The sequence below is a fragment of the Euprymna scolopes genome, chromosome 3, assembly GCF_053919585.1.
Source record: "Euprymna scolopes isolate OS-2025 chromosome 3, ASM5391958v1, whole genome shotgun sequence".
NCBI classification, from domain to species: Eukaryota; Metazoa; Mollusca; class Cephalopoda; order Sepiida; family Sepiolidae; genus Euprymna; species Euprymna scolopes.
In genome coordinates, this window is record NC_136484.1 from 89494115 (window position 1) to 89508021 (window position 13907).

At 31.5% G+C, this 13907-nt stretch overlaps 1 protein-coding gene across 2 annotated transcripts in view; it reads right to left on the reverse strand.

Annotated features, from left to right (window-relative positions):
• The window catches only part of LOC145257268 (phospholipid-transporting ATPase ABCA1-like), a 379489-nt gene that overhangs the window by 83154 nt on the left and 282428 nt on the right, over positions 1–13907 (reverse strand). For both annotated transcript variants that reach the window (XM_080115647.1, XM_080115648.1), the window contains exons 31-34: positions 11502–11606; positions 8211–8317; positions 5641–5761; positions 3674–3851 (exon numbers count right to left, since the gene is read on the reverse strand). In XM_080115647.1, the coding sequence (XP_079971773.1) occupies positions 3674–3851; positions 5641–5761; positions 8211–8317; positions 11502–11606 (511 nt within the window). The remainder of the gene's footprint in view (positions 1–3673; positions 3852–5640; positions 5762–8210; positions 8318–11501; positions 11607–13907) is intronic.

The window sequence follows — 13907 nt, forward strand, 5'->3', positions numbered from 1 at the left end:
ATTTGCAATCAAGATTGCAGTCATTGACAGTGTGGTCTGGATCTCTCTGGCCACATCTGCCACACACTGCTCGTCCCCTACATGCATCCTCATGGTGCCCAAACTTCTGACATTTAAAGCACCGAAGTGGGTTTGGTATAAAGGGTTCAACTTTTTCAACGTTGAACCCAATTTTGATTTCTTTTGGGATAGTGGGTCTATTGAACTGCATAATGTAAGTGTTCATATGTATAGTCTGATTCTCTTTTTTTATTGTAATTCTTTTAACGTTTATTACTCCTTGGTTTTTAAGTTCTTTTGTTATCTCTTCAGTAGTGCACATTGAGAGGTCTTTCAATTTTACTACACTTTTGGATGTATTCAGATTCTTGCGTGGATAAGTTTTGATATTTATGTTGTGGAAAGTTTTCATTCCTAGGAGAAAAGTGTCATGTTTTTCTCTTTCCACTTCCACAAGTAGGGTTTTATTTTTTAAAGTTTTTACATTTTTTGGAGTACTATATGCCGATATAATTTTATGTATAATAAACGGTGATAAGTCAGTTATTTTGGTTTCTTCGGTGGATTCCAATGCAATAAATTTTGAGGATGTTTGATATAGTTCATTATCTGAACTATCCGAGTCGACGTGTTGGCGCTTGGAGTTTTTATTATTGGTCATATATATATATATATATATATATATATATTTTAAATTCATTGTTTATGCTCCCCATCCACCTCGGAGTCCAATATTGGGGCATGTTAAGGGGGAAACCCATTCGCCTTGTCATGCCAGGGCTACATAAACAGTATACATGTTCCAAATGGGAGCCATGAGCACCCATAATCCTTTAGTTACACAATCCAAGTCATTTGTGGTTACTTCCGGCACTATACAGCCATGTCATGACTTTAATTATTTGGCACATTTGACCCTAGCCACCGCCTTCTAACACATGGAAAAGAGGGGAAAATATGTGTATAGTTTATAGTAGTACAGGGTAGAACTGTATTTGTTACGGTTTAGAGGAAATTGATAGAAAAGTAGATGTGTTAGGACTTGACATAACTAGCCGATTGATCGGATCGGGCCCCTCCGACCGCCTGTCTAGCCTTGTATGAGGCCAAAATGGAGTGTTGCAACTGATATCTTTAATTTCCCCAGATATCAGTTGTTCAGCCACCAAGATCCTTTTTCGAGTCATTACGGGTCGCCATCCATGGCCAACAGATGGCCCCTTTGAGAGGCTTTTACTCTCTGCAGGGGGACAGTTGGTGTATTCTAATGCCCCACCGACGGGGTTGGGAAGTAGTAAATTTTTATCAAATAATTTTGGGTTTGAGATTAATAGTAAATTATTCATAAATAAGTTTGGAGTTGAGAACAATAGTAAATTAATAGCAAATATTTTTTGAGTTTGAGATTAATAGTGAATTAATAGTAAATAGGTTTAGAGTTGAGAGGAATAGTAAATTAATAGCAAATAATTTTAGGTTGAGATTATTAGTGAATTAATAGTAAATAAGTTTGGATTGAAGAATAATAGTAAATTAGTAAGAAATAATTTTGGGTTTGAGATTAATAGTGAATTAATCTATCTATTATATCTATTAAAGTAATATTGTCTGTGTGTGTGTACATTTCCCTAGCAAACTACTCTGTCAACTTTTAGTCTACAGACTCAAGATTTGACAAAAGGCTTATTGAGATTTGGGGAAATCTTTTTAATCAATTTTTGGCCAGAAATTTGGCTGTCAAAGGGTCAAAGTTCAACGATTTGAGCTTTGAAAACTTTACCAAACTCCTCTGCCAATTTTTGGTCTAAACACTAGCAATTTTAAATGTAGGTTACCAGTACATGAGTACAAACATTTTAATATATATATACATATGCATATAAAGTTATTAACAGTACATAGGGCCCAAGTAAAGCCGGGCTGAACTGCTAGTTTTAATAATATTATATTCTGTAAAAATAATCATGAATAAAATGTATATGCTATAAAATGACTATTTATGTTACATTAGGAGTGGACCTGAATAGTGATGTTTAATGAACTAGTATTAATTTTTGAGTTGGCCAGGCAGTGTGAGCTATGATTACACTAAATCTGCAAAACAGATTATTCCCAAGGTTGCATCACAGACAGATAACCAAAAAGATTAAAACACAAAACAAAAAAATCAAATAGAGTAAACAAAGCAAGGATGAGTTGATATTATTACGTGACTTTTTGTCAAATGCCCTTGACAAACCCGACAGGCAGCTAAATCCCACCCCCACACAGTAGAGATCCCTAGATGTAAAAGATCTTTCTACTCCAGTAGTTTCTTCCCCAGAACCACTAGAATTTGGAATTCCATTCCAGGTCTCTGCTTCCCCAACTGTACTGACATGCAGAAGTTCAAGTGTAACGTGAACCGACATCTTGCTGCCCAAATCCCTACATAGTACCCAGTAGTTGTTGCCCCTGATAGTAGCCCCCTACACCAAAGTGGCAATGTGCCTTGTTTGGGGTGAAAATGTAATAAAATAAAAAAAATATATATAAAAAAACTGAAAACGAAACAAAAGTTTCAAGTCAGTCTGTTTATGGGAGAGAGACTGGCAATAATAGAAGCTGCATGAGATACACCACCTCTAATGTTTTAAGTAAACTTTGAAATCACCAAGAGTGAAATGTACCTCCCAAGATCTCTGTTCATGGTCAACCTATCAATGTTAAAAAGTTAACTAATTAATTAGATAAGAAAACTTTACTGCCACTTTCTTTCTCTTTCTCTCTTGTGTAAGTCAATTCTCTCTTGAAATAAACCTTTAGAAACTCTCAGCAAACGTCTCTTGTCCCTTTCCTGTATAAAGAGAAGTTTTATTTGTCTAATACCACTGATGATGAATCATGACCACGGAAAAAGCGACCACGAGATGAAGGTAGTGGCAGTGACCAGAGAAGAAGAGAAAAGACAGTGAAAAAGGGGTAGTTCATGCATTATATCTGCAATGGGCATTACCCCTGACACTGAGGATTTTTAAAAAAGTAGAAAAAAAATGAATAAATGGAATGCAAAAGTAATGTAAAACAGAAGTGATAGTAAAAGACCCACATATAAAAGAACATTAATTTATTTAATAAAAACGTTACGTTTGTACATTACATTTTTTTGTAGAGTTGTAACCTATATGTTGTATCAGCCAGAAATGTTCCAGACAAACAAACTTTTTGAATCCAAAAAATGTATCAAAGAATAAAAGTATTTAATTTAGAAATATATTATTTCATTGAATAAAGTATTTGTAGCAAAGTTCAACACCAGAAATGAATGCATTAAATATTGACATTTTCTTTTAAAACAGAAAACTTTTCTTTTAATCTAGATAATAACGATTGACAACAAACTCATTTTTGCATGGCATTTTTTTTTGATAAAAGTTTTTTTACATGCAAAATAAGTTCACTTATTTTGATAGGCTAAGTTACCATTTTCTTGACTACCATCAGACAACAATCTGCCACAATATACGAGTAATAATTAAAAAATAATTGGATGCACTCTAGGTTTTGATCTAAGATTACATACATTAATCTTACTACTAGCTATTCCCTCCTTCCACTGGAATTGGTAATAAATCTGTAAAATGCCTTTTATACTTTTCTCCTGAATAATTGATAACTGAAATTCAAAAATTACCTTGGCAATATTTCTTGTGAATGAACTACCAACAACTTTTTCCAAATCTGTCCAAAATGAAGTTATGTTAGCTGGACGGTTAAATGCTGCACGTGAAAGTCTGTCCATTAATTTTGTCATCTGAGTCCGATTTAAATTTGCGACAGGGTTTAATTCACCAAAACTGAGACCTCCATATCTAAAATAAAAAATTATATCAATAAAAAGTTATATCAACATAAATATTACTAATCTGATTTATACACGTGAATTTAGATTGTAAGGATGTAACATAAAGAATAGAGGAAATAATTAATAAGTGACAAAATATATGAACAAAGATCATAGCACACAAGTGATATGAGAAGATCACTACTTGACTTCTTATTTTTTTTTTTTATTTTGTTCAATGCTTATTCATGACTGGAGATACAGCTGAAGAAAGGAATATTTCTACAAATAATAGTTATCAGATTGGTGAAATATCCTGAGTAAGGTATAACAATGGGAGAGGAGGAAAGAGTAATACAAATAAATGTTGGTAGATATAAGTAATGAGAGATGAGACTGGCATGATTTTATTGGGGAAGATGTCTGAAATCGAATGCTTCCAGCTCAGATGGAATGGATAGAGCATTTACATAATGGGAAAGAATTAAATGAATGAGTTCAGGTATTAGGTAAAAATGGGAGGAATATGAGACATTTGGAAATATGGAAAGTTTGGTTTGGGAAAAAGATAAAAGAGAGTAAAACAAGTGGAAGAGAGAAAGAAAGTGTGCATACGGTATAGGAAGAAGAGACAGGGATAACTAGAAACAGTTCAACCATTATCAAAAAAAAACAAAACAGAATTTTGGCGGATAATTTGATATAGAAACTATGTCTTTTTATATATTGTGTTGTTAGAGTAATTGATAAAATCTGCTTCAATAAGTTATGTTTATTTTTAATTAGATCAACCTTCAAAAAATTAATTATGTGATTGTAATCAAACATGGGTAAGAGAAGCACATTTTTGTTGTCACAATGTTTAACGACTTTTGTGTTTGCATCTTCTCTTGTCAAGGCAAGGCTGTGTATAAGCTGCTATATACACTGCATGATATGATGTAGATGCCAGCTTATGCTAAAGTAGTGCATTTACATTTTTTGAGATTTGTGATGGTCTGAGAGATGTTTTATATGAAAACACATTTGGATAAGGCTTTGTAAATATGTTCATTACGTGTGTTCCTAGTCAGAGTAATAAGTCTGAAAGCATAATAAATATAGTATTTTGTTATAAAATATGTTGGGGGCTTTTTTGGTATTGAGTGTGAAATATCTTGAGTACTTTAGAGATTTGATTACAGTTTTCTGATAATGTCAAATTCGTGACTAAGATATTAGGGTCTGTTTATTCTAAGAGTGTATAGATAAAAACCTGTTATGAGCCCCGTTTTTATCGTGATGTGGTGGTAGTGGAAATAAAAGTGTATCTAATTGTGTTTGTTAGTAGGTTTTCCGTATACTTTTGCAATATACTTAGAAGGCTAATATATTGTTGGTTATGTGGATAAGGATGTCCATAAATCGAATATTATTATTTTGTTCTTTTTTGTGTGCAACATTTATGAAGGGTTCAACAGAATTTAATTGTTCAGTAATGTTGTCTATTTGACTTGTTTAGGAGTGATGGGTATATCATTCGTATATCTGTTGTATGTGGTGTTTGCTGGAAGTCTATAATTTGAGTAATAAGCAAACAAAAATGTCTGTAAGTGGATTATCTATGTGTAGACCAGATTTTTGTAGTGTCTGCTGCTAAACTGAAACTGTGTTAAATTTGTGACGCTTTTACATATTTGAGTGATAGATCTGATAAAAAGGAATGAAGAGTAATTTTTTTCCAGCAGATTGAGACATATTTTGACAGATATATATAAGGAGGTAATGTCAAATTTTCTATGATTCTTCAATATTTTTAAATTAAATAACTGACTAACCGTTTTTTGAAAAACTTCATATTTGTTTTCAGAAGCCAGTCACTTAGATTGCGTCCAGTCATGTTGTATACAACATCTACAGTGGAAAGAGACAAGAAGCGAGGTGACGGCCCAGCAGCACCTGAAAGAAAAATCATTATTTGATCATGTATATGAAATTTAATATTCTTCATTTTATTTATAAAAAATTCCTTGCATATATTAAAAGAAGCTTTTTATATCAGTATAGCATGCTTCTGTTTAGTCCGTCTTGATGTAATTTAGAAACAAAAATTCTTGTCAGCATTCATACCACATTCTAAATTCTGGCCTGATAAATTCTGTTCGAAAAACTCAACTTCTGCTGCCTTTCAATTCTAGTCTTTTTTATGTCTAGACACTACTAGCCTCTCGAGTACCGCTAGACACTACTAGCTTCTCGAACACTGCTAGACACTACTAACCTCTCCCACACTGCTAATCATTTTATATTACATTTATATAATACAGAATATAAAAATATAATTTAAAATATGTGTTAAAATATAAATTTTGAATTAAGTTTTCATGTTAAAAATCCAGGCACTTCCAAGTTGCTCATATGTAATTGGATGAAAAAAAAAAAAAGAATCTGATTATTTTTCTGTTGACAACATGGATGGAGGGGGGGAGTAAAATGAGAACATTTTTTATAGGAAGTTGAGCTTCATTAATCAATCAACTATTAATATTGATTGTAATGTAGGTGAGTGATTCGCTTGATTTGGTTTTAGGTTTTGATTCTTACAAGTAGATCTGAATTGCTGTAAAATGGAATTGAGAAATGTTTCTCCTTGCTCACCAAATGTAAATGTAGAGGTTTCAGTAAATGTTGCCTTTTGTCTGTTCTTCTTTGAATTCTATCACAGTGCGATTCCTTCTTTGATATTACTTTGTTGGAAGTTAAATGCAATGATAATGTGCATGTCCTGGAGAAAAAAATATGCTAACAGAGAAAGTGTATCAAAATTGAAATAATGCATAGGATATTTGTATCATTTCTTGTTTTTTCATCGATTTATTTCAGTGGGGTGATAAATAGAAGTACTTAGAGCATACCTTGTATGCATGGGGCTCAAAAGTTACCGATAAGTTTAAACTTTTTAAGAAATTCTTTAACTGTTATGGTATAAGTTGATCTACCTATTCAGGAATAAATGGACTTACCCAGATACAATAAATACAGTTAAATCTAAACGTTCTATTGATGGCAGTTATGGCTCCAGAATCATGATGCATACTTCTGTAACATACTTTTGTTAATACACTTTGTTAACTATACAACTGTGTTTGTCTTGATTATTACCCGCCTGCAAGGTGACAACATAAATGCTACTGATAGATGAATGAAATGTTGAGATAATACATAATGAAAATACACGATTCACCTTTCCTCTTTTCAGATGTTTTGTGCCTTGTGATCAGAGAATTTATTATGGACAGAATACAACATTCAGCAATGCATCCAAGTCATCAAATTTTTCTTCCAAAATAAGAGGACGATAGTTCAGATGCAGAGAGCATAATGTGGACACGATCAAGTTACATAGGTACTAAGTGAGAATGTGATAAAAATTTGATTCATCGTTTTACAAAGCAAGGAAAAATAGCAAATCTTCCATGAACTGAGAGGTTTTGTAGTACTAGACAGTATAAGAGTGTGCTATCATCAAAATCGTCCAGGTGGTTTACAGGAAGTGGCTAAATGCTGTATTTGTATTAGAGTTAAGGAGCTCAGCGTTTGGCCACCTCCTGAAACGACCCTAATACAAAAAATCATAAAGAAAACATTTGTTTTCTATCATTGGTTTATTATTTTTAAAAATCTAAATATTTATTTGGATTTGAACCAAACAAATTGTTTTAATCATAAAAAGAAAAACATCATAAAAAAAAAAAAAACATTTTTGTTTTTTATCATTTGTTTATTATTCAAAAAATAAATATTTATTCATGAAACTTACCTTACAATGAATATTTTTTTCTCTTCATTTGAATTTCAATTTTCTAAAAGTTTCATAAAAATTGTCCAAATATTTCATTGAATTAACTTCGTATTGGCAGAAATAATATATTTTTTATTGAAAATATTGGCCAGCGTTTGTGCATGCAGAAAAAAAATGAAACTTCCGTTTGCCAGTTTCTGGCATTCTGTAACCTACCTGGATGATTCCAACGATAGCACGGTCCTTATACTACATACATACTGGCCTTGTAATGTTAAAAGTGATAAGATGTTCAAATAAGTTAGAGAGTATGGCAACAAAAATCCACACATCGATTAAGTGACAATCACAACAGCTATGGATTTCATAAACTTCCCTGCAAAGGATTCTCATCAGCTTTTCATATCCGTAACAATTCAAACCAGTCACTTTGTGGACACCCTATATATTCACCTCTGCAAATTGACAGATGACTATACATCAACACAATTCAGCTTGTTTTTTTTATGTGTACAAATTTTAGAGGAGACAGAGAGAATTTAAATTATGTATTTGTTATTAATAATTTGGATAATAAATACAATATTGCAAATGATATTAACTCACCATCAGGACAAACTTGTACACCTGTCTGGCATGAACATTGAGGTAATCTTTTAGGTAATGGACCAAATGTCTTCCATTTCTCATGCACCTGCTCACAAGGAAGGTCTCTGAGGATTAAGAAGATATTTTACAGAATTAAAATATTATTATTTCATAGATCCACATCAAATGCTATAAGAAAATGTAATATTTCATGTATTGATTTTCAATATTTGCTCAATACATGAGTATAGGTGGGTAGTAAGTTATGAAAATATATTGCAATCAAGCTATACAGAATCTTCCACATTTCATCCCTGTGGGGAATCATCAGGCTAAAATACCTAAAATATAATGCAGATATTAAACAATAATATTATATAGACATTAAACAATAATATTCAGTCAATGTTAATTTATAAAGGAAACACAAATAAAAAGAGAATTGAAATTCAACCAACATTTCTGTAATAAAACTATAAAGATCAACATGTGAAATCATCACCATCATAGTAATAATAATAATGTTTAAAGCATGTCAAATAAAAATTAACAAAAATATAAACGAGTTAAAAGATGATATAATTGAACTTTTCTTGGATCTTAATTTCTTTACTTCTTATTTCAAACTTCCGTCTACTAGAACACTAACCGGTTTTTAATAACATTTTTAATATACACTTTTCAAATTAAGACCTAAAAAGCAACGCATCATATAACTCGATATTTGACTTTGGTAAATTAGTCATTTATGTAAATATTCAGTCTATAATATTTACATAAAAAAATTCCAATAGATTACATATTCTGTCAATGATTCTAGATTGTATCCAAATTGTCAACCAAGCTTAAACGCCTGTCCCTTCCCTGCAATGTTGCATCCCTGTGCTAGTTTTATATAAACTTTAATGGAATGTGCTCTGACGCACTTGTAGCAATGGCACTCTTACAATGTAAATAATCCCGACTAACCCAACGAACAGCAAAATCCCATTAAGGTGCCTACTCTAAAAGTTTCTCTCCTAAAAGTGTTAGACTTCTGAATTTCCTCTTTGTATTTTGTTTTCCAGATTGAAATTTAAGTGTAATGTGAACAGATATCTCGCTGCTCAATTCCTTACTTAGACATGGTCCCTAATTCACAGTAGTCCCCTTATGTTTCAATGGCAATTTGTCTATGAATGAAAAAATGTTAAAACTTAATATGAAATATACCAGAAAAGACAACTTATCCTGGAATCAATATTCTCAATTATAATATTGATCATGTTGTGATCGATTACATCCATACCAGAAAAAAATGTGAGCTGTTGGTTCAGCCATTAAGTTTAGTTAAAATTGTTTGAATCAGGAAAAATGGAGTTTATAAAGCCAGTTAAATATGAGGGTCGTTTTAAAAGAATTGCTGACATTTTTATTTCACTCAAATAAATCAGAGGGGAGTGCAAATTACATTGCTATGATGACTAAACTTCAACATCCATAACATGAAAATTTTATCTCTGTTGCAGATATTGACAGTATGAGACTAAGAAAGCAATCCCTATCATGGACGTGCGTCAGAAGCAGAGATGTGTCATTGAATTCCTCCATACAAAAAAAATTGAACTGATCAATATTCACTGATGACTCTTGAACGTTTACAAAGCTGATGCAATTGAATTGAAAGATGCGTTCGTTGATTTCAGAGTGGCAACACGGATGTGAGTGACAAAACGCACTTCAGACGTCCATGGAAAGCCACCACACCAGAAAACACTGTGCACTTTGACCAACTCATCTATACTGATTGGCAGATAATCATGTATGAAATATGTATAGAGTTTAATCTGGATGTCAGTGCACTGGAAACAATCTTGTTGTCTCTAGGATGTGTGTACTGGATGAGTTACACAAATGTTCACACAGAACCAAAAGGACCACTGACGGGATGTCTGTCAGGATTTATTGAATCAGTTCAAAGCCAAAAGTGATAGATTCAGTGACTGCATCATCACTGGTGACGAGACATGATGTCATCACTATGAACCAGAGTTAAAACAGTAGTCAATGGAATGTCACCATTCATGCTTCCCAGCAAAGAAGAGATTCAAGATGCAGACATTTGCAGACAAAGTGATGTGCACCATTTTCTGATACAGGAAGCGCATCATTCTCCTGGATTTCATTGAACCAGGGTTGACTGTCAGCTCTGATTGTTATATTGAAACTTTGACAATGTGTAAGGCCAGAGAAAAGGGAAACATTCCATTTACAACACAACATCAAACCATAGACAAGTTTGAAGACCACAGAATATGTGACAAAGTTCAGCTGACGATGCTGTCTCCCCCACTGTATAGTTCCAACCTGGCACCGTCAAACTTCCACTTGTTCGGACTCCTGAAGGACGCATTACATGGGTAGTGTTTCCCTGACAACAATGCTATAATTGCAGCTGTGCAAAAAAGGAACTGCCTTGGCAGGTGCTGACTTTTATCACCAAGGTATCAAGACTTGCATTCATCACTGGCAAAAGTGCATTGAGAATGGTGGTGACTATGTAGCAAAACAAATTCTGGAGCACATTTAAATAGTACTATTTTCGTCTTCATGGCTCTTCAACTTTGTGTTAAAAAGTGAATAGAATAAGTTCGAGGAACTTCTGCCATTACTAACCAGCAAAACGTTATCATTGTCGACCAAAGAAGAGCATGTCTATAGATATGTATTAGGCATGTGTACATAGTGTTATGATGTATGGAAATGAATCATGGTCAGTAAGATTTGAAGACATGCATTGCATTGGAAGAAATTATATGAGAATAATACAATTAATGTGTAATGCAAGTTTTAAGGACAGTCTCAGACGATCCGGAAAATATAAAAAGATGTGTGCAGAACTGGAAAATTATGTTGTAAAAATCGATGAAAGTTCTTAGAGTAGTAGATGTAGAACAGTTGAGATTACAGGGCCAGTTAGCAGAGGAAAGCCAAGGAGAAGATGAAAGGAAGTGATAAGGATTATCTTGAGAGAAAAAAAAGATAAAAAACGACCTAGCCAGAGAGAGATTAGTTTGGAAGTCAATTTCTAAAAGCCATTCAAAGCATGTCAGCATGTAAAATGGATGTTAAATTGAATATGATGAAGAGTCTGAAAATAACTATAGACTGCATACATTTATGTTTATTTGTTATGCAAGATATATAACTTATCTCCTAACTTTGTCTTCCAGTGTATTTATTTTATTAACATTTAATATATGACACAACAAATTTAAAAGTATAAATATTTAAAGTGAATGCTTAAATAGAAAAATACATATAACTTACTTGATGGTATAAACACTGGTGTTTAAGCATCTATTACCTAAACCACTTCTGGAGAGTAGAATTTTTTCAAATCGCTGTGTAACATTGCTGTAAGGATTATCGTTGCTGCAATGAATATAACAATTTCATTAAATAAAACAATAAGCATAAATATAGAAGTTATGCTATCTAATGATAATCTATATATCTATAAAAGTGAACGTGTCTGTGTGTCTGTCTGTCTGTCTGTGTACATTTCCCTACGCAATAACTGTCAATTTTTAGTCTACAGACTCGAAATTTGATATACAGGGTACTGAGATTTGGGAAAATCTATGTGATCGGTTTTCGGCCAGAAATTTGGCTGTTAAGGGGTCAAAGTTCAACGATTTGACCTTTGAGAACTCTACCAAATTCCTCCGACAATTTTGGGTATAAACACTTGAAATTTTAGATATAGGTTCCTTGGACATGAATCTAACTTAATAAATTGAGTTGAGCCCAAAACAATAAATGTTAAGGGGTTATAATAGGGGTCAAATTTAAAAAAATTGACCTTTTTTTTTTTTTTTTGCTTAGCATACACCTCCAAACACCCGGGCAACGCCGGGCACCCATGCTAGATTAAGTAAGATGTCAATAAAAATAATTAAAATACAAATGAAAAATAAATGAACATGTGTAAATAACTCTGGTCTTACCTTTGTTACCAGAACACACATTACGCTTCATTTCTGATGATCGGATAAAACCGTGAAACTGCAGTAGAGTATTAAAGCTAAACATATTTTATTACTCATAATTGATATAATATAATCCAATATAAATAATGAAATTTATTAGTACAACGATGAGAACTTAAGTTTGTAAGAATCTATTATAAATAAACATAAATGGAAATTGTATGTTCCCACTTTCTCTCATTAGAACAATACTGAGTTTTATTTGAACTCATTTTGAATTGTTCTTCAATGATTTCATTCTTATGCATTGATATTCACGATTACAACAGATGCTGACATTTAATTTGCAAAAATATTTTAAATATTAAGTTTAATAAATATTTGTACCATTATTCATGATTTCCTTTTTTCAAATATTTATATATAAAAAATGTTTCCATGGAAAAATATTTATATATAAGGAATATTCACATGGAAAAATATTTATATATAAGGAATATCCACATGGAAAAATATTTATATATAAGGAATATTCACATGGAAAAATATTTTTGTGTAAAAATTTAATTAGGTATTTTATAAATTCAGTCCTATTAAAAGTCCTTAACAAAAAATAAGACAATTTAAATTAAAAATAATAATAATAATTAGGCTAAAAAGTTTAATTTAAAAATATTTATTTTAATGCACACAGTACATATTTATAGATATATAATATTTTAGTAAAAACCTTTATAAAACTTCCTTTTACAATCAACTTTTTTCTATATATTTTATTCTTTTTACAAACTAGCTGTCTCTATCTGGTGTTGCGCAGATGTAGAAATTTTTACAAAAACTTACATACTAAATTAAAAAAAAAAAACAGCATTATTTAAAATAAGCATGAATTTAAAATAAACGTTTTATTTTCTCAAATATTATTTTATTTAAACTTTAAGCAACTTTCTGCAAACCTGAAAATATCAGGTCTATAAGCTGAAATGAAAGTATAGTCTCTGTTCTCTCCTCATCACAGTTGAGGTAATACATCTACAAGTTCTAAATCAGAAGACACAATTTTTTACGCTTTTATTTTCACCTGACAAGCCCATATTAAATAAAAGAAATGCACTGATTTTATTACTTTATGTTATTGCATTTTAGTGTTATGTAAGACAATTACATGCATTAAGCAAATTAGAAAATTAAATTACCTCATTATTGTAGAATTTTTTGTGCAAGTAACTTTTAATAATAATAAGAAGAAGCTATGAATCAATATTTTGATAAAGTTATTATTATTATTATAATAATAATAATAATATTATTATTATTATTATTATTACTACTATAATTATATTATTATTAGCAGTAGTAGTAGTAATAGTAGTAGCAGCAGCACAATTATTATTAAGGTAGCAAGTTGACTATGTACGTGTTCTGTATTAATATAAACAATATTCTACGAGTCAAAATAACTTTTCTGTCTTTCTCCTTTTCTTTCAAAAATTCATTTCTCCTTTTTATAGCAAACCCAGCAATGAAAATTATAAGTGTTTATCATGAACTTTTTCTTACAAAAGAATATATATGGTTGGATATAGCATGCAACCAATGAAATTAATTGAAATTCCTTCTTTATTATAAAGGATATGAATTGAAAAACTTATGTAAATGACTAGTTGGATTAATTAGCTAATGCTGTTCACAAATAATTAACTCAATAATAAATGCAACAACCTTTTAGATTAAAGATTAAATT